This window comes from Plectropomus leopardus, chromosome 12 (assembly GCF_008729295.1).
Source record: "Plectropomus leopardus isolate mb chromosome 12, YSFRI_Pleo_2.0, whole genome shotgun sequence".
Classification (NCBI taxonomy): Eukaryota; Metazoa; Chordata; class Actinopteri; order Perciformes; family Serranidae; genus Plectropomus; species Plectropomus leopardus.
Window position 1 is genome coordinate 8,598,812 of NC_056474.1, and position 21,736 is coordinate 8,620,547.

Consider the following 21,736-nt stretch of genomic DNA (forward strand, 5'->3'; position numbering starts at 1 on the left):
AAGGAGTTTACACAAGAAGATCAAAAGAGATTTGAGACTTAATGAAAATTACTGACAAAACATTTTAGTCAAACAATCAAGTTCTGTTGTACCAGCATTACTTACCTGCTTCCATTATCAGTGTCTCCAGGGTTGCTACAGCTGTCAAGGTAACTCAGGGCGTAGTCTACTGTCTCAGGTTTGTACCGAGACAAGAGCTCCTCACCATCTCTATAGCAACAACAGCACAGAAAAAAGGATGACTAAAAATTCAGTTCACTGTATCTGCAGCTCTTTCAATGTTAATATGAGGGAATTTCTGAAAAGATTTTTATTGATTTATTATAATTATTATTCCCTTTTTAAAATTTCTTTCTATATTATTTATTTCTATATTATTCCTATTTTATTGAGATTTTTTAAATTTTACTTTCATCACTTCTTACGGCACATCTGCCTCCAGTTGCTTAACTGTTTAAATTTTTACAGTCAGTCATTTGTAAAGCACTTTGAATTGCACCAGCCTTTGTGAAAAGTGCTCTACAAATAAAGTTTAAAGAGCAGTAGTAGTCTAGTAGTATTCTATAACACAAGTATGAAACTAAAAATGAGTATAATACCTCCTCTTTAATCGACATAGGCACAGTCTTTCTTTATGCAGGATGATCTGATTAAAGGCTGCACAACATTACTAGAATTCTGATCTGGGCTCATTTTACAATATCTAAAAACTGATCTCTGGAAGAAAAGGATAAACAACAGCAGGATTATCTTTTCTGAATCATGCCTGTGAGAAAAAGAAACAAGCAGATGGTGTAGGCAGCAGCAGGTGGGGTGACAGCCCGGTCAGTTCTGCTTGATTTTATAGTCCCTACATGAGGGAAAATGTGTCTTTTCTGGCCGCTCAGACAATGACATGGAGGTGTGGGTGTGTGATTGAATGTGGGTGGATGGCTGCGGCATCAGGACCACACAGGAGAAGGCCAATAAGATAAATCAGTGGACTTTTACAAGGTACACACCCATCGACACACTCTAACAGTTTAAATCTGGTATGGGAATGGGAGCTATTTTTACCCCCCTCCCGTTGATGTGGTTTCTGACAATTAGCTTGTTAGGCCTTTAAGACAAATAGGGGAGATTGTTCTTTGCTAATTTGTCTGATAAATTACACTGAAATCACACATAAACACAACAATTTGCGGTGGAGAGTATTAAAGAGAGAAAGATGCTGGTCTCTATCTTGATGCTTTGGCAATATTTTCTCAATTTCCATGCCAACAAAGCGTATTAAATTGAAATAAATTGACAAACAGAGGTCTGTGGAGCATTATTAAGTGGAAGTGTTATTAGGGGGAAGTGTGTTGGGTCTGCTCCTGAAAGCCATTCAGCTGATATACACTTGGGACTTAGCCTAATTGAATGATCAAAGGCCTGAAACACACACTCACTCACAGTACCATGCATCAAGGTCAACAAGTATACCGAAGCCAACTTCAAAGAGGAAAAGCGATTTGTGCTGGCACACGCTGTGTGGCACAAATGCATTTTTTTTTTTTTTTTTTTTTGGTAGTGCTCTGACGCAGCCAATAACAAAGAGCTGTATTTCTCCCACTCAATGGGACTTTCAGTAATCCATTTACATCCGGGCCGAAGCACTTTACAAGAGTGACTTGTGATGTGTGAGCTGGTAAGGCCTCGGTTCGTGTCTTGCTCTGTGACACTTTAATAAGACACAGTGCTGTTGTGGGCATCAGACCTGTGGCCTCATGGATATTGGATTGTCAGCTTAAACATCAGGCCTTGCTGTCATGCTGACTTAGAAGAAACCCCAGTAAGATAACTTCAAAATAAATCCCTGTCAACGGAGCTGTCATAACAAGCGCCGGAGTTACATTATACACTTTATATTTCTTTTGATGCATGAAATAGATCAGATTCTGCAGGGGACTTATTTTACAATTTTTCAATTTAAGTAAAAACACAACTGAAACTGTTCTTGCTCCAGGGATGGCAGTGTTGGCTGGCCCACTGCTTTGGTACAAACTGAAATATCTCAACTTCTATTAGATGGATTTACGTACAATTTCGTACAGACATTCAGGGTCCCCAGAGGGTGAACACTGATGATGTTGGTGATCTTCTGACTTCTCCTACAGTGTCATGATGAGGTTTACATTTGTGGTTTTGAGTGAAATGTTTCTACTATTATGGATGGATTGCCACAAAACCTGGAAAAGACAAATTTGTTTCCATCAAGATGAAGGACAGACTGACAGAATTTGTGGCACCAACCCCTTTCCACCCAACTTGGCATGTGCATGCAGGATTTTTAAACTCAGGAAATAAAGTTTAGAATAGTTGGGACTGCTTTCCCATTGCCAGTAGCAATATAGAAGTATACCCTTCTATGTTTTTTTTTTCCTTTATTTTTTTTCCTGATGCATCATGTTCACCGTCAAGGACAGGCCAAAAAAGGTTAGTAAACAGCAGAAAGCAGCATGGAGGACAGTGAAAATGTCACGGTTGTTTCTCCTTTTTATATTACTTATTTAGTCTCTATCTCAAACTAAAGTTTGAAAGATGTTTGAGCGCTGACTGGAAGGTAACAGATGGTATTTTAAGGCTGCATGTCATTGAATTGTGCCAAAGGAGATAAACTTTTCACTTCCACAAGGGGGCCATATTTCTCTCACTGCCAATTTATGCCAGTTGGAGCTGGAAGCGATAAAAACTTGTGACTACTGCAGAGTAATTTTAACCAGGAGTGAATGCTGATTGTAACCTTTCCCGCTAAAGCAAAATGTGAGATGTTAGTAGAAGTTAGAGGGTTTTTGGTCAAGTGAGAAACAGGCTAAACAGTCAACAAAGTTACCAACCGTTTAGCTGGAAAAGCTAAAAATCTACATGTCCAGTTCAGTGTCATGTTTCCATAAGTGCCAATCGAAGCCAACTGAAGCTGGAGTCGATAAATACCCATGACAACAGAGTCATTTGCCTTATGAACACCGATTGTTACCGTCCCACTAAAGACAAAAGCCAGATAATACTGGGTATTAGTGGGTTGTTTGTTTTTTCATTTTTTTGTCCATTGGGAAATGGGCTTTAGTGTTGCTATAAATTTGTAATTTTTGTATGTAGATCCTACAGAATAGGTCAGCACTCACTCACTCTTACACACACACACATACACACACACACACACACACACACACACACACACACACACACAAAAGACCTGCCTGCAGCCTGTAGTTTAACGACACAACATAAACTGACACAGAAAAAAAGAAACTCACAATAAAAAAGAAGTGGACAAATTGACAGGTAATAAACGGTTTGTCACTAAAACAGAAAGCAATCCATCTTATGTTTTCCTTTCTTTTCTTTCTTTCTTTTTTTTTTTTAAAAAAAAGGCCTTGACAAAACCTGAGAGGTGACGCAGGGCAACATTCCTGACAGCAGTGAGCTGGTTGCTGGGATAGTTACTGGCTCATTCATACTGGGACTCTCTCACACACTTCCTCACAAACACATTTCCATACATAAATTAGGCCGCATAAAGGACGCAGGGCAGTGTCACGAACCAATATTATCCTGCCAACTGTTTTTATGACATTCTTCCGAGTATTTTAATACATGTCATTAAATTGCCAATTGCTGCAAGCCCATTTCTGAACTGCTGTAAGATTAGCTGTAGAAATTAAAAACCAAACAGCAATTAGAAAGTTTTATTACAACCTCTTGAGGAGTTTATAACTCCCTGGTTACTGCTTTTAAAACAAAAAACAGATTTCATTGCATTCTCCCTGTTAAATCTTCATTGAAAAAACTTCTGATTACTGGCCAGATTTGGGCATTTGTACATTCTTTACAGTTTGAAGATGAGTATATAGCTTTTCATTTAAGGTAAAACATATCTTTAATCTAATAAAGGCTGGCTGTGACTGGGCCTTTAAAACAGTTTGTTGGCATTTGGTGAGGAATGCATTGAAGTCTCCCTCCTATAATTGTCCCATTGTTCCTCTGCTTTCCATCCCATTTGTAACTGACATGGGAACACCATATTGCATTTTATGGCACTCTTTGTTGGGGGAAAAATGACGCAAAGGGTGTGAAAGCAGTGTCTTCACCTACTTATCCATACCATCTCCTGGGCTGTGAAAAAGCTAGGAGTGTTGCGCTTTTTTTTAGAACAGAGACCAAGAAAAAAAAAGTGAAAAAATCACTAATAAAGTAGATCAAGGGAGAAATTGCATTTGTTCATCATGCAAATGTCGACTCTAATGGCTGTCTCTGGAACTAAACTGCTCTATCAACTCTGTAGCTGTCAAACAAATTTTAATTCAAACAGAAAGCTGAAAAAGTAAATTTCCTGAGGACTAATAACTGAGAGCTGACTGACTGACAATGAAAGTTTTTGACAGGGCGTTATCTGCAGTGGGGTAAATTAAAACTGGCTAGTGTACTTCTACAAAGGCTACTGCTGTGGTAGAACCACATTCTTTGACAACAGTGGTGGTCTGCAGCCACAGACTGTATAAATAATGGACGTAACTACTGTGACGTCATCCATTGGTTTGTGGACTGCCGTTTTGAAGCTTTGAGTTCGGCTTTTGGTTTGTTGCTATCTTGGGTTTTTGGAGCCAGAAGTGACCATATTTGTATTTGAGATTAAAGCTGTGGAGGAGCAAGGGTTGGATCTGACTTACAGAGCATCGAAACGCCTCACAGACAACCTGTCACCCCCGCCTTCAATCATATGTGACTTTCGGGGCCTTAATTAAAATGTAAACGAGTGAGTTATAAAAAAAAAACAAAAAAAAAAAACACCCCCCATGAATGTTTAAATTAGCTATAGAGACCAAAACTGTCTTTTATACCGCATTATAAACATGCTTATTTCTGCTATAAAGTTTGGGGGAGATTTACTCTGTTTTGTGGCCAGTTGATGAACTGCATTTCTTGGCATTTACGCACTGGTCTTATTTTCCAGCCTCAGAACTTACTGCTTGATTGAAGAATTTGTATAATTAAATTTAGTCTTTCTTTTTTTTTCTTTTTTGTCCATACAATTCTGTTGAACAGCAAATTACAAAAAACTATTATTTGTGTTTTGTTTCTTCTAATTCATAACAAACAATATATTTGCAAAGAATAAAATAAGGACTTATAAATAATTAGCAATAAAAAGTACATAATCGGAGCAGTATAAAAAAAATTGTTATATTATACTTAAAAAAACAACTAATGAGTGTGCAAACAGCAGTAGCAGCAGCAGCAAAAGTCCAGTAAAAGTGCAGTATGACAGATATGGAGTGATGTCAGTGGTTTGGAGTGACATGAGGTAAATATTGCATGAGCCCAATGATGACAGCTCATCAGTCTTGTCAGACTGAGGAGACGTCTGAGTTCAGCACCGCCACAGCTTTGGGAAAGAAGCTGTTTTTCAGTGTATTTGTGTGTGAGAGGATTGATCTGAAGTGCCTGCCTGATAGGAGGAGCTTGAACAGATGATGTGCAGGGTGTGTAATGTCTTTAATGATGTTCTTAGCCCTCCTCACACAGCGAGCCTGTAAAGATGTTTTATGTTTTGGGGCAACACAACCTTTTAATAATTCACTAAGAATGCACAGTAGTGTAGATGTATGTGTGAGAGATCTTACACGTACCTTCCCTCGCTGCTGGCTCTTTCTCTGAGAGTCTGAAGTAACATCTTGACCTCAGCTCTCACCAGCTCTTTGACTGCAGGAGGGTCAGCTAGAGGGGACACCTGCTGACGTGGGAGAGGGGTTCCTGCTCTGCTCCCGCTGTTTCCTTGATGGCTTGCCTGCCACATCTTGTGCCACATGTCCGCCTGCAAATATAATAACGGTAAATGAAGGTAGTTACCAGTTATACACAAAATAATTTACAGTAGCTCGATATTCACGTCACAGCTGACTGCTTACCCCTTGTGTTGTCTTAACTTTCTGTACACCACACTGTCCCAAGGGTCAAAAATGACCTTCACTTAAGGGTCATGATACTGCACCAAGTGACAGTATGATAGCTGATATTTTCATTTGAGTTAGTGAATCGCTTTTTTAAAGTGGTCAGTCCACCTGCAATGTGCTGCAAGCAGTGATCCACATATCCGTCATCCAGTGACTCTCATGACAGCCTCCCTGACTGAGGATGATAGCAGGACTTTTCATGTCTCAGGTAAGGCTTTGGAGGATTTCCTTTTTTTCCTGAGTCTCAGTGAGTCTATATGTCTATTATCTCTGAAAAAGCAAATATATTGGGTGTGTGGATCATTCTCAGTTCTGCAGGTAGATACAGGACTCCTCTTTCATGTAGCACCCATGTTAAACACCACACTGTTTACATTTACAGAATTAAAGGAATACTTCACCCTGCAACATATGTATTTTCACTAATAAATCTTACTGGAGTCTAGTTTTGAAATTCTAGTGGATGTTTGTGCCTAATTTGAGATAATTCCCTAAAGGCTGTCTTGAGATGTCATGCTCACAAGAATGGGACAGACGGACAACCTAAAAAGATAATGCCTCTGTCCATGGCTACCGTCAGCATCTAGGCATTGAAAATATCAAAAATCCTAACAAAAATGTTAAGATTAGCACCAGCTTGCAGTGCAAATGCTGAAAGTAAACAGTTATCCACGTTCTGCAGGTGACTAACATTTTTCTCCTCACTTTCTTTCAATAAAAACATGGCACTCTGGCACAATAAGACATTTGTTTAGAAATGCACAGAAATATAAAATCTTTTGGTTGAAAATCTCAGAACACCGAGCCTTATTGATGTCCCACATAAAACAATTTGATAGCTTTGTAAACCAATATATCTCACTTTCACTGTTGCATCGTGTTAACATGCGTTCCCACTGAATTATGACTAAAGAACACTTGACCACATGTAGCATCGACTGAGCATTATGAACTTCAGGTTGGCCATATCGTTAAACAAACAGCCCTTGCTGCTGCAGGACTGGGCAGCTTTTTAATCTTTGTAATTTTTCTACAGTGGGATTATCACTGGAGATCAAGGAATTGTGAAAAAAAAATGTGGGAAAGGTCGGTCTTTATGCGTGACTTCCTCTGTGAGCTGGTAACAGGGCTGAGAGCCCAGGACCATGGGTGTACTCTTACACTCTTGCTTTCTGCATTTTAACACAAACCAGTGCTAAAAGAAATCCTAATTTAACCAAAATGTAACACTCATAGTAAAATCAGTTAAAAAAAAGAAGAAAGGAACTTTTGTGTCTAAATGCATTTGTACATTTGAGTCCCAGTGAACTCTGGATACCATTAACGGCTCCACACCTGTTGCCTGCCAATCATTTCTGTCATGTTGCACTCAAAGACTTCACTTCAAAGGGATACACCGGAGGACACTAAACACACCATTTCTGGTCCTTGCACGTGTGTCTCAGTGTGTGTGCGTGCCCTCGCATACCAGCATGCTGCACACACACAGCCCTGTTCACTCACACTGGCTTCCTCTGTCTGTCTTTAGGTGTTGAGGTGTTTATGTTACAAGATTCGTGGCTCGCTAGCTAACAAGCTGTTCCTGGATCATTTTTTTCTGCCTCCCTCTGCTGTGAGACTGTTGATCTCATCCAAGAGCTATTTTAAGGGAGAGCTGTAGAAACCTGTCAGTTAAAAAACCTATTATGTTGAATTATTTAAATCAGGTTTTAGAACACATTCAACTTTTCATTGGGAATAGAGAGAGAGAGAGAGAGTAGTGAAAGTGAAGAGGGAGATACGGAGAGGCTGGCCTTGTAGGGAGACTTGAAAAGAGAGGCTAATGTTCCCTCTGATCTAACCGCCGGAGACAATGGAGACCTTGATGGAGGGAGGAATGGCTGTGTTGAGGAATGGAGGAGTTGCCTGCAGATCAACTATTACTTTTCACAGTGGCTCACTGAGGGATGGAATCCATTACATGGCTGAAGGAGAAACAGGGACAGAGGATACAAAAAAAAAACAGAAGAAGAAAGAAGTGGAGATAGGCAGACACAGACAGGGCAAAAAAGAGGAAAGGAAGTGATCCACCCTGCAGTATATGTAATAACTAAAGGAAACCTGTATCCACTAGTCTGGCAGTTGAATAAGGCGCCCCGTGCTTTGTTTTTCTTTTTCCCCCTGGAAATTTCTTAAAGCTCTCAGCCTTTAAGTCTTTCTTTCCGTCTGGAGGCTTCACACAGCCGGCCACTGCATCCACTGAACTGTGGGTGACAGGAAATCAGAGCAACACTGGAAGTCACACACATGGTGCACACACATCTTTTTCCTCCACGCGGACACACGCAATCGAGTCAAAGAATACGTGTCGCTAACGGTCTTATCAACAGTTAAGGATTAGCCTCTTTAACCCTGTTATACCGACCCCCTGACTCACTAAGCTTGCTGGGCCCCTTTCTGTGTGTGTGTGAGCTGCATCATTCTGGACTGACTGAATGCTTCCTTAAACAATGCTTTAAATCCGGTTTTTGTCATATAAAAATACACTTAATTTGATCATTAAATTCTGAGTATGAGTGTATGGGTGTGTGTGAAAAGGAGGGAATCTTGTGTGCTTCCACATAAACAATGTTTTATAGTGGCCACATGTGACTTTTTACATTTTACATAAATTTTTACTACAAAAATAATATGCAATCAGTGTCTTCATGGCACGGCTTGAAAGCTAAGACGGACCCCACATGTTTTTTGTAAACATGGCAACTGCCCTCTCAGCTTACTGCAGGCTGATAACATCTACAGATGGAGCGATTTCACCACTGAACACACGAATGATACAACATGGCAGCAGGGAGGAGAGTAAAAACAAAGACAGGCAGACAGAGGGAGAGAGCTTTCCTTGTGTCAGAAGGGGAAACAGCAAATACAAAAATTTGGATATCCCACAGAAAGTGCTGATAAGAGAAATTCTTTGCATCTGTGTGAAATCTTTGGCAACAGACTTGGTCTTCAGTGCACATGGCATGACCTCTCTTATGCAATTCACCTCAAAAGGAATGTTTCCTCAGTAGACTGGGCTGCATTTCCACACATTTAGCTACTACTACTACTACTACTACTACTACTGAGCTGTTTTCATTGCACTTTATTGTTTTGTTTAGAGATGAAATGATTAATCAACTTGCAATGATTTCGATCATAGTTTAATCATTTTTTTCTCTGCTTTTCTTTGTTTTATATAAGCAGGGTTCCTACAGCTTGTGGCAATTTAGATTTAAGACTTTTAAAGGCTTTTTTGATGTTTTGCCCAAATATTATTTGTGACTTATAACATGTCTTTTTATGGAAATACCTGATGTTTGTCAGGTTTCTCAGGCAGGTTTCTCTTAGTTGCAGAAATTATCAGAAACCCAACGATATGATATTTTCATGATAATATCATAATACACATAATACACTAGGGATGCACAATATTGGATTTTTTGCAATATCCGATTTGCCGAAATAAAACCTACTCATTTGACCGATACACAATATCGATATTGCTATAATCACTTCTATTTTCACCTAATTTTAGTGATCATCAAGTCTCATGTTATGAAAATTCTAATCGTGATGTCCCAAAAGAAGATTAATATGAAATACAATGCTTTCCAGTGTATCCAATATTCCTTCATTGTGCAAAATAAGAAAACTACTTAAACTTAGGGTTGATTTAATGTGCATGTTCACTTCGTCAATGAAAAAAATGTATATCATTTTGTGATACCGACAGAAATTTGCATGTTAGCTAATGCTGATATTTTATTTTAAAGTCAATACCTGCCAATACTGATGACATGCCTATAATATCGTGCATCACTAAAAGTCACAATACAATATTGTTATGATTTTTATATGAGATGTGATATGCTGAGTATTGCATTGTATTCCAATGCTTTGATTTTCCATTTGCCATCACACAAAATCTTGTTTTAATAAATAATAATAAAAACAATTAATTCAATTTGCACTTCCCCACTACGTCCAGGGTGCAGTGACGGCCAGCGAGTATAATGTGAATCCTTTGCTCTGAGCAACGCAGCTGGAAACTAAATAAAAGTGTTTTTGACACTTATTCTGATCTGTGTGACATTAATGTGAGAGGCATTTGGTTTGTTATATATAAATATATATATATATATATATATATATATATATATATATATATATATATAAGGATGTCACTAATTATTTTGAGATTTTACAATGCAATGATGGAATATTTTCATATTTTTAATCCCAATTCCCATGTAAGAGCATTATTAAGAGCTTTAAAAGACCAATTTGGGACATTTTATTTATTTCCAGGTAAGGCCTTATTTTTAGATTAATGAATTCAATATCTTTTAAGACTTATAAGGATCTGTGGGAAACCTGATTAGTTTGAATTTTGTAACTTAGGTTTTGGATGGTTGATCAGACAAACAGGAATTTGATGATGTGAATATTTTTGATATTTTACCAATGAAACAATTAATAACTGAGAAAAAATGTTAGTCAATTGACAGTGATGATAATAAGAAGCTGTAGTCCTTGATTCACACAGTCAGGATAGATTCGATGTCAGTATCACATCAAACTGTGCAAGCTACAGCGCTCACTGAAGCCTTGTTATCTAAAACATTTAATAATATTTATTAATTCTTCTCCAGTTTTTATTCATGATTTGAGACCACACTCAAGGAGTCACTCAGTTGTTTTACATCACTTTCAAAATGCTTGCGTCTTTAATTGCAGTACTTTCACACCAGTCTTGACCTTGTATTGGCCTATTCCGTGACCAACTCCACCTCAGCCACGGATGTTTCTCATTGACCTTCAAGTCTTTGTTGGGTGAGGTCATTTTGCCAGAGCTGAGTGTTTTCCATGCGCAGAGCTTTGTGGCAGAGAGTCTAGCTGGCCTTGAGTAAATATTGATGTCTGTCTGCCTGGCTCACACTTGGACTTGACTGCAGCACAGTGCCAGTTAACCCACATTTCACTTTTATTGGGGAGTCTGGGAATTAATGAGTGTATGTGGCCAAACTAACCTACTTAAATAACCTCACACTGCAGTTCATAAATTGTTTTGGTCAGGAATGCTTGGCTGAGCAAATTTTTTATTCACCCCAAAACTGAGTTGAAAAGGAAATTCTTGTAGATAGTGTGGTGGTATTCTTTTGGGATCCCATCAGAGACAGACCCAGTGTTTGAATTCTTTGAACGAATAAAACATGAATGATGAAACAAGCCTCACCCACTGAATCTAAAGAGGAATGTTCCAACTTAAAAGCAGGTATGTGGCTACATACTAAAAAAATCAGATATACTGCATTCATGAAAACACTCACCTCAGTGTGCACCTCTGTGTACATGTCAATCAGGGCGTGGCCCAGCGCTGTGTGGATCTTTGGCAGCTCTGAATCAGGAGCATGTTCAGTGATCAGGCTCCACAGGGACTGACCAGGGCACCAGAGCTGGTTTCTATCAGGAGCCTGCATAGGAATGGTAATCTAGGAGTAAAGGAAAACAAACAGACAGTGAAAATACTCTTAATATAGCATACGTGTAAAATGATTTTGATTTTTTTAGGTGGTTAAAATACAATTTACTGCTGGCCCCCTCCACAGCAGTACATTACTTATCTTCTGTGTCTGACTCCAGCCTGCTTGTTCAAACTGAGGTTGTGGGGACTGATACCTACTGTATGAAATACAGACTATGGATAAGGGCCTCATACAATCCCACCTCAAAAAATCCGATATCCACCTTTATAGTTACCACTAACTTTCACTGCTTTAATTAGCCTGAGCAAAATCCACCTCTGGTTAACATTAATGACATACAATTAAAAAAGTTAGAGGAGTGCGAAACGGTTCATTGCATGGGGCTGCTTATTGGAATAAAAGCTTAATTATTACTAGAAAGTTACGAAGTTTCCTCTTGCTCTATCCACAGTTGTCTGTTGTTAGCCAACGCTAGCTAGCTAATTGAAAGACACCTATGTTCACCTGAACATAACCGAATATTTTACAAACACGAAGCGTTCACGTGGCGTATTTCTAACGCTAACACTAAAAAAATAAAGCAGCGTGTGTCAAACACTAAGATAGCTAGTAAAATGTGACTTCTATGTTGCTTAAAAGGAAAAAAAAACGCTTACCCAACTTGTATGTAGCCTGGCTGCAGTATCCAGGCTAAACACTCCAGTTGCCAGGGGCGGAGATATCGCGAGATTTGCGGTAAATGTCAACAGTTGGACTCTTTAGTGCACTAGATTAGGGCTCTGGTATTCCCCATACATTTAAACTAGAGCCCTTTAAGATTACATTCTATTAAAGAAACACACAGTTGCTTTCTCATATATTCACTTTTAAAAAAAATCAAACTACACGATAAAAATTGCACTTTAAAATGACACAATGGAACAAATGAGGATAAATGCCTATTTTATGCTTTGTGGATTTTAGTAATTACCAACAATGAGCACACCAGACCACCTGTGCTCTTGTAAAAGTCTGCACTAAACATCAAACTTCAAGATGTTAAATTGGGGGAGGGACACACTTCAGCTGAGGCTGGCGTGCGAACTCTCAGAGAGGCAGTGAATATAACTTTCCCTTTTTATGCCCCCAACCTCCACCCCCTTCCGGGCTCTTTGCAGAAGTGTGAGCAGCCCCAGTAGACCGCCGTGGAGGTAGGAAGGCTGAGGAAACGCCAAGGATTTTTGCGTCTAATAACAATGTAAAAAACCTGGGTGATATCTCTACCTAATTCCATCTGGACAACAGTGGATGTTTCTTGTTAACTTTTTCTCCTGGACAAGTTGAATCAAATAAATCATGGTTTTAAGTGCGCATCTCTCCTTAGAGCGCGCAGTACGCACTGCCGTTTTGGCACTGCTGCTTTGCGCACAGGCCGGTTTGGGCTTCTCAGTCGCCGGACAGCAGGAGAGCACCTGCGAGGCCAACGGCAGCATATACTTCTTGGGAGAATGGTACTTTCTGGACTCTGATCACTGCACCCAGTGTGAATGCACCACTGAGGGCTCCGCGTGTTCCCGCACTGAGTGCACCTCTCTCCCGGCTGCGTGTATCCATGTCAGCCACTACCCCACCGACTGCTGCCCCAGGTGCGAGAAGATCGGGTGTGAGTACCGAGGGGTGGTGTACGAGCTGGGACAAAACTTCCAGGTAAGCCTGAAAGAGATGAGACATGGTACCATGGTAAAGATGGGGCTGGCCTGTGATGGCTTCCAAGGTAGATGGGGACTGCATGATCTTAAATACACTTATTAAAGGGAATTAAATGCTTTGAGAGTATTATTTTAAAATATGAAATTAGAATATAGATATAATACCCACCAGAAATATCTATGGTGCAGGCCTTGTTTGTACACAAAGCAAAGTGCTGTTGGCTATGTTTTTTATTTTGATGGTCTACATATTGTAACTCAAATCCAAGTTTTCCCATCTGCACTATCTCAAAAACGAAATTCTGCAGCATTTTGTGATGGCTCACATGTAAGGCATTGGATAGATATATGTTTGGTATGCTAGATTTTTCAACATTTTTAATTATGATTTTAATTTTGACGATCAAAACTGAATTTTCTGCATTCAGGTGAGTTTCTCTGCAACAATTTTTACCTTTACTTCATTAATTTGTGATGCAAATATCATTGAGTTTTTCAAAATAAAAGTCATATGCTTTACTGTGATGTCAACTATGGCATACTTCTATAGACTGTATGTGTAGTGCAGTACAGGACCAATGTCCAAAAGAAATGTTTAAGAAATATCAAGTTATTAAAGATAAAGACATGGACACTATAACCATGCCGACATAGATGATTTAAAATAAGGGTTCTTTTGCACAAAGGTGAGCTTTATATAAAGTAGAGTAAGATTGTAAATAACAAGTGTCTTTCACACATGTATCACAGAAACAAAAGGTGAGCAGCAGCTCGGTGCTGTGTGTAAACCTGTCTCTGCTCTGTCATGCAGGTTCCACTTTGTTCTGCAACTACTGTTGCCTCTTTTTCAAATGTGTAGCTATGCAGTAGCATATTTTTAAAAATGAAACCTATATCCAATTCATGGCTTCCCTAAGCTTGTGTGTTATAACCACAAGCAAATATATAGATTTCTTCAGCGTATTTCCTTCAAAAACTCTGAACGAAAGAATTACAGTCTGGTATGTTGGTATGTAACTTGAGCATTCAGCTGGGAGTTGGAGATAAATGGCGCCCCCTTTTGAGGTGGCATGAGGAGGAGAAATAAGATCCATGTTGAGTCTCACTCTTTTTTTTGTCCGTGTGTGCATTTTCTCAGCCATCAGAGTGTGAGCAGTGCACTTGTGACAGTGACGGCATCGCCCGCTGTCTAGTTGCAGATTGTGCGCCTCCACCATGTGTCAACCCTGTCTACCAGCCTGGCAAATGCTGCCCTGAATGCAGGGAGGGTAAGTTGGAAATAGTATTAAAAAAGTAGAGAGCAAATAAAACGGAAAGTAGGAGTTGACTGATTATCAGCCTGGCCGATTTCCCAGGCCGATATTTGGCATTTGGATACATTATATGTATCAGTGCTAATTTTAGTAATCACCGATAAAATGTATTAATTAAAATGTGTGCCTCTTTGGCTCCGCTGCAGCTTTCTCTCCCCCTGTGATCTGTGTTCACTCACCACCGTCTTACTTAATGCCGGTCCCACATTACTATCTGATTGGCTTGATGTCACATGAGTAATAGCCAAAGATAAAGATCCAAAAGTGCAGTATGGAAGGAATTTTTACTTGCTATCTTTATTTATTCATTTTATGTTGCAATTTTCACTTGACTTATTAAAAAAGTTGCTGGGAACTTAGTGTATATGATGTTAAAAGTCTCTGGTTTGATCAAAGATTTGCCAAAGGCATTTAAACAAAGTTTTGAGTTTAAGTTTATTATATTCCAAATTCTAAATTTTGACAGAAAGAGTTTCATTTTTACTTTAAATGCATATCGGTTCCAAATACTGGTTATCTCATTAACTACTAATAATCGCTATCGGCCCTGAAAAACCAATATCGGTCGATCCCGTAAACAGGAGATTGATCTTCACTATTGTAAGAGCAGAGTGTGTATGTACTTGATTTTATGTGCTTCCTTGTCTGTAATCTGTTCATAAGTAGTTACACTTACCTCTGTTTTGCTCATCTCCCTCCAGGTCCCAACTGCTACGTCGATGCATCACGCAGCCAGGTGATTCCTGCAGGAGCGCCCTTCTGGGTCGATTCCTGCACCAAGTGTCGCTGTCACGATGGTCAGGATGCCGGCTACTGGGAGGGAAACCGTCTCGCCAGCTGTTCCCGCCTCAAAAACTGTACGCCTGAACAAGCTTCCACCAAGATAAACTGATTCAGTCTGTCAGCGGAAAACCAGCTGTTACCCTAAAATACACGATCCCTGATGGCTGATCATCTACACGCCCTCACTCTCTAAGAACTGAACCCTCCTGTGCAGCTGAAAATGGATAACTTGCAACTTCAAAAATTCCACAAAACTTAATAAGAACCAAAGAAATCTGTTTAAAAACAGCATACGCCATCAGAACAAAGCAGCTGCCATTCCACAAGGACTTTTCATCCAAGATTTTTACATCAGTGATGAGACTGAGTTTGTCATTTTGGTGGACAAGGCTGGTCCTTATCAGGCCTTAGCTGTATATTACAAACAGGGTCGGATTTACAGACCGATCAAAGCTCCGGGTTCACTGCACGTCAGTGGCAATTTGATTAACTTTATCATTTTTACCTTATATTGTGCTTCCATGGTGCGTATACCCAAATATTGCCTTCTTTAATCACATGACCACAAACTAACTGAGGCACAGACACCCTGTGGTCACGTACAAAATGTATAGTAGTTGTTTGGTGGAGGATTAATAGGCTGCCTTATATGGTTATCCAGCCATTCAGTGTGTAGAGGAACAGATCAGACTTTATTCCACTATTGCTGAGAAGATACGTAGAGTAGTCCTCAAAAACAATAAAAACAGCAGACATTTTTACACAAAGATCGTGCTACGGGCCGCTACAAAGTCCCTTCCTTACGTTTTTACACAGAACCAAATGACAGCAGCATCATCCTGCTCCAGTGTGTGATTTTAGACAGCATGCCAGCATTGCGTAACCAGAAGAGGTGTGACGTCTAATGCATCAGCCTCTAGTGTGACATGTAACATACGTGTCGGCAGCCCTCTCTAAAGAATAATAATGGCATAACATGTCAATAACAATTATTTATTTGCAAATTTATGCTGTTTGACTTCCGAGTCAAAGCACGGCACAGGGACTATGAAGCATGTGCAAAACGCCTAGGCCAGTTCAGGTCTTGTTAGGGTACATACATTAAAGAGTTAATCAACCCCCAACCACACTGACTTTGAGAAATTCGACTTAGTGCAATTTTAATCAGACTAACATGTTTACATGTATTTTACATGTATAATAATTCGACTTTTTCTACCATCACGTAAACGTACTTATTATTATCACAATTTGTGGACATTTACAGCTGCTGTTCTTCTTTTTTCACTTAGCTGCTAACTGCTACTAGCTGCTTTTTAAATCTCCCGTAGTGGGGCGCACACATAACATCAAAACATCACACCCATCATGCCCATAGTCCCATCGTGCCGATTGTCTCTTTAAATCGCCCTCTCTTTGGCGCTGTTACTACCTCAGTTGCCAGCTTCAAGGCAAGGCAACCATCCTGCAGTTCTACCTTTTATACAGTATGACGAGTACGCATAACAACGTACTATTCCTGCCTTGAACATTAGTAAAAAGGGCTAGTGAAATTAAAGATAAAACATGATTAAAAGTCTTTCAATTTAATAGTATGGACTGCAGTGATGTAAAATGATGTTTTTGATTAACAGGGCCTCAAATACTATCAATCCTGGAGCGTAAGGACTGTACTTCTACAGAAATATCCTTAATTAAACAAATCTGACGGGAAACGTGACCTTTGAAGTGAGACCACACTGTAGATATTTACCATTTTATATCTTATCTTACTGTATACACTTTCTTCCAGAAGTTTATGTTTTAAGGGGAGAAAAGTGAACTTTTACAGAAGCCAGTTACCCAGAAGGCATATTTCTTATTCCGAGACACCTGCTTTGGGAAACAACTGGCAACATAACAAAGCCAATGAGATTATTGGATGATAAGAAACTGTAATTGACCTGTCACGGGTTGATGCACCAGCCAAATGTATGCACAGCTGTGATGAAATTTAGACTAGGAAATGGCTTGGCAAAGCAATTATCAATTTGTAACTGTCCTATAAATTCTGCAGTTCAATTTCCAGGCTAATTGAAATATAATGTATGAGACTATGGCCAAACACATGACTGTACAGTAGTTGTAGACATGAGCGGTATTTGGAAACAAGGTCGTTATTTTTGTATGTACACTGTAGAGCAGGAAAAAACAATCTGTAGTTAACTGCCTTATTCATTTTTCACTACCACGAATGTGTAGCAATGTAGAAACGGCCTTTCTTATTATTCCCACCATTAGCAAAGTGTACAGACTGTACTGTCATTTTACATGCAGCAGATCTTCCTACTGTTACTCGTCATTATCTACCGCTTTTATCATGAGGGAACTTTGAATGAAAACCAAAAATAATCTTGTCTTGTTGTATGTTTATGTGCAGTGTGGGAGCCTATAATAGCATTTACTTTATATATAAGGCTCCCAAGCTGCTGCTGCATTAAGTATATTATTACACCTGACACGTTTCACTGCCTTGATTCTCCCTCAAAAGCTCCTTTATGCAACGTTTGGGATTAAGTTGAAACTTTAAGGGTTATGAACACCTTTTAAATTGTAATTTGTCAGGAGACTTCATGAATGAATACACTCTGTATTTACATTTTCTTGAGGGAGTTTGAGTCAAAGCACTGTAGAAACAGGTCCAGCAACACGAGAGTACCTTAACCACCTCTGAATCGACAACACAGTAGGATAGGACCATAGACTGTGTATAAAGATGGATGACGCCCCTCCACTTACCCTTACCCATTACGCTTAAATGACATTAAAATATCCGAGATACAGGCTTTGCCATCGTGCAAAGGTCAAGTCGTTGAAAGTCGCAGTCTGCACAGTATTGATATCCACGGTGACGTCAGAGTGATTAGAACTACCTTCAGTGACAGAAATCTTCTTTGGGAAAAACCTTCTTTGCGAACCGGGGTGCTTAATGTCATTTATGTCACATGTACCAAATCACATCCTCTGGCACACAGAAACTATGCATAAGCCCTTAGAAGAAATAGGTGCAGGGGGAAAGAGCTAGCCAGCCCGCCTCTGTCCAGCGGTAACACAGTTATCCATATGACATCAAAGTGGTTCCTAATGTGTAATACAACTCTTATCAATAAAGCCCCAAATGTCAAACTTTTCCTTTTACTGGAGTTTCAATGTGCTGCCAAAAATAAAAGGGAACTGATAAGAATCACACCCACAAATCATGTAGTGTTATGCTGGTAATATACATCAGCATCTTAAAAATGTTCTAAATGAAAACTCCTTTCCATGTCCATTAAAATTCTCTCACTTTTTGTTTTCTCTTGAGTCGCGCCTTTTTACTATTTTTGAACGATTTGCTGTTTTGTTGGCTCTGGTATCTCGGAGAGGATACCATCCTGATTTCCCCGTGGAGCTTTCCCGCCGACATTTTGGGACCACTGCTCCCTGCAAAACAATAAAAGAATATGAAAAGAAACATAAAAGGGAGCGAAAGCTTCACTTTGTGGCATTAAAGATTTGTTTTTACTATTGGGAGAGTGGCAGGGAGGACAGATGATAAAATGAAAGACTGCAGGAGTAAAGCCGAATGTAATCCAAAAGGTGGTTTTGCATTTTGGCCCACTAAGCCACCGGGACCACACAAAAACAACAGTAACAGGTTTATGCAGGTTGTCATGGCAACGGGAAACAGGGTTGCCAAAAACTGTCAATATTACATTAAACAGCTCTGAGACTAACTCAGCCTGCAGGTGAAAACTAATTTATTATAGAGTTTCTATGCATCCACCAGAATCTTCTTCCCACAAGCAACTGACAACAGCATCATACAATCTTTACCCATCAGTTTTATTGATTGTATAGAAAAAGTAGGTTTGATATGACATAATGCATTCTATATAAGATATAACATTTTCAACATTCAATGTACAAAAAAACATAGCTAGAGATACAGTAAATTTTTAAAAATGCCCACAGGCCTGAGAGTCCCGTCTGCTCTCTGCAGCAAAAAGATGTGTTTGAAAAAAAAAAAAAGCGTTTCGAATACTTCACCACCACCTGAGGTGCGCTCGACAACTGGAACAGCTTCAAAAGTCAAGAGTTCATTAAGAAACATCAAGCACTCCTCACGGTTGTTCTTATTCTCAAGTAAAGGAAACGTTTCAAAGACTATTTTTGCTGATCTTTTACATCTATATCCCGTGTTACTGTTTATACACACTGGGGCTTCTCTTGACAGAGCTTCCAGTTTTTCCACTCTCACTCCTCAGCTTGCACTTTTCGTCATGTAGCTGACATGAATTTGCCTTAATGATGCAACATTTTTAAGGTTTACTTATTATGAGTAGTACCATTTAGCCTGTAAAAACAGCTGTATAATGTCTTGTGTGGAGGGAATTCTTAAAATTAAAAAGCAATCAGATCATCAGGGTTATCTCAGCTCGGTTTGAGACCTGAATTTATATTTTTAATAGAAGGTTTGCATAATAACTGGAGGTGTGGAGACTGAAAGAGGGAGGGAGAGATTCTCATAAGAGCCTATTCACACCTGGTCTTAACATGCATTTAAGTGGCTATGGTTACATGCACACCAATATTCCCCAATTATTCCACATATGACTATATTCTGAATTTAATGTGGTCATATAAACACCATATTGTGTTTACATATTCCAAATTAGGCCAATTCTTTAACTTAGAATTTTCCAATTAAGCCATGTGGGATATGCCAGTATTATTTCGGGTTTTCGGTGCAATATTTGGGCATGTATAAATGCAACTGGGTTTTTACTGAGGAGCAAAGCTGTGGGGTAGAGATGCATGCAGAAGAGAAAATGCCACATTTCTGGTTGGAAGAACAAATGCATCTGCTTTTAAACTTTATGAAAGACTTGGATATCAACAGGTTTTTGGATGTGTGCAAATATCAGCAATAACAGCAGCACCAACCTTTTCAAGAAGGTGAAGGAAGAAAGAGAGTCCAATAAGCCAGCCAATGGTAAGGAACAGTGAAAAAAAATCCTATTTTGATGTAAGGAGGCAAAATGACGAGCAGCTGTAGCTGTTCTACTTCTCCTTATATCATAATAAATGACCTGCTAATGCATCCTTATAGATCAGGACGCATTAGTGTTTAATAAAGGCATCCTAGACCACCGGATGATCGCATAACAATGCGTCTTGGTGGTCGTTTACGCTTGTATTTAGCGCTGTCCACATGTGACAGGCTTACCCAAAACGCATGTTAATACCAGGTGTAAACAGGGCTGCAGAGTTGTGAAGTGGAAGGAGCTGCTGGTTCCAGAATGATGAGTTTGAATATTTGAACAAAAAAAAATAAAACACCAAAGTAAATTTGTCATTAAAATGTATCCATAATTGAACCATAAATCCAAAAGGAATTTATATAATCAACAGATTGGAAAATCAGTTTTCTCATCTGTATTTTCTGCCTGCTTTTAGCATGTAAGTATCTAAAATTTAAACCCTGTGGTTAGATAATTCATCTCATGAAGGGTTATTCGTGTGAGTGGAATAAAGTCTTAGAAAAAAAAAATGCAAGTCTACAAAAACAATCCAAGGCACACAATAGAGTTTGTGCAAAATTAAAATACCATTATTTTACATGGCAATATATATTTAAATTAACCAACACATTGACAATAAATACTGCCATACAAAACAATGGCATTTTAATTTCATATTTAGTTTGCTACTGAAATGCACCTTGGGAAATGTTGTGAATAGCTCCAACAATGTTTTTATGTACAGTCTAGTACCTTTGACTTTTTCTGAAAGAATCCAATATTTTCTAACACCAAAATTAATGTTTTGTTGTGATGATTTAGAATTATTCCTGCTGCTTCCACTGTGAATCATGTAACATTATCAATGGGAAAAAATGAGTGTGACTTTGACTTCTCATAAAATAGCTCCTCCAACTTCGCAACGCCATGAAAGACACTATCCAGATGCATTATGGGAAATGTAAGATCCCCAGTGTTTGAATCTTGACCCACAGTGCGGACTAAAAGGATATCTCAGCCTCTACAGCTTCAATTTTTATCATTCCTTTTCTTTTTTGAAGTCACCTGACTTTATGCAAGCAAACACTAAATCACTGGAGTGCTCTATACAGTAAGAGTGGGCAAAATCAGGGCAAAAGCTGTCATTTTGTCTGCTGTTTTAAGTATTTTAAATCAATGAGGTGATTTGCAGGCAAACAATAAGGAAATTGGTTTGGAAAAAAAAGTGTGACTGCATTAAAAACTGACCTGAATACAACCCTCAACCCTCATACCCCGCTTGAAGACAATTACTTTGAAGCAGGATATGTGGTAGATGTGAGCAAATCTGTAATAGGCTATTGCACTGGGTAAGCTGTAAACAGTATAGAGAAGGAGTTGTATTGACCTCTCCATAGGTAGTCTGCCTACCGCGGACACTCAAACTCA

General features: G+C 39.1%; 2 protein-coding genes across 2 annotated transcripts in view; one reads left to right on the forward strand and one right to left on the reverse strand.

Moving 5' to 3' along the window:
• Positions 1-12,195, reverse strand: part of ccdc24 (coiled-coil domain containing 24) — a 32,996-nt gene extending 20,801 nt beyond the window's left edge. The window contains exons 1-4 of the mRNA XM_042498494.1: positions 12,139-12,195; positions 11,327-11,488; positions 5,652-5,836; positions 106-210 (exon numbers count right to left, since the gene is read on the reverse strand). Of these exons, the coding sequence (XP_042354428.1) occupies positions 106-210; positions 5,652-5,836; positions 11,327-11,476 (440 nt within the window). The 5' untranslated portion in view covers positions 11,477-11,488; positions 12,139-12,195. The remainder of the gene's footprint in view (positions 1-105; positions 211-5,651; positions 5,837-11,326; positions 11,489-12,138) is intronic.
• Positions 12,196-12,660: 465 nt separating this feature from the next.
• zgc:113531 (uncharacterized protein LOC541359 homolog) lies at positions 12,661-18,608 on the forward strand. The gene is made up of 3 exons (XM_042497809.1): positions 12,661-13,168; positions 14,309-14,438; positions 15,185-18,608. The coding sequence occupies exons 1-3, from the start codon at positions 12,818-12,820 to the stop codon at positions 15,373-15,375; spliced, it is 672 nt and encodes a 223-aa protein (XP_042353743.1). The 5' UTR covers positions 12,661-12,817; the 3' UTR covers positions 15,376-18,608.
• Positions 18,609-21,736: the final 3,128 nt, after the last annotated feature.

Bases quoted from the DNA above. Each gene is read 5' to 3' on its own strand.
- zgc:113531 (XM_042497809.1), top strand. From the start codon at position 12,818: ATGGTTTTAAGTGCGCATCTCTCCTTAGAGCGCGCAGTACGCACTGCC. The intron at 13,169-14,308 runs GTAAGCCTGAAA...GCATTTTCTCAG, and splicing joins AGCTGGGACAAAACTTCCAG to CCATCAGAGTGTGAGCAGTG. The intron at 14,439-15,184 runs GTAAGTTGGAAA...ATCTCCCTCCAG, and splicing joins CTGCCCTGAATGCAGGGAGG to GTCCCAACTGCTACGTCGAT.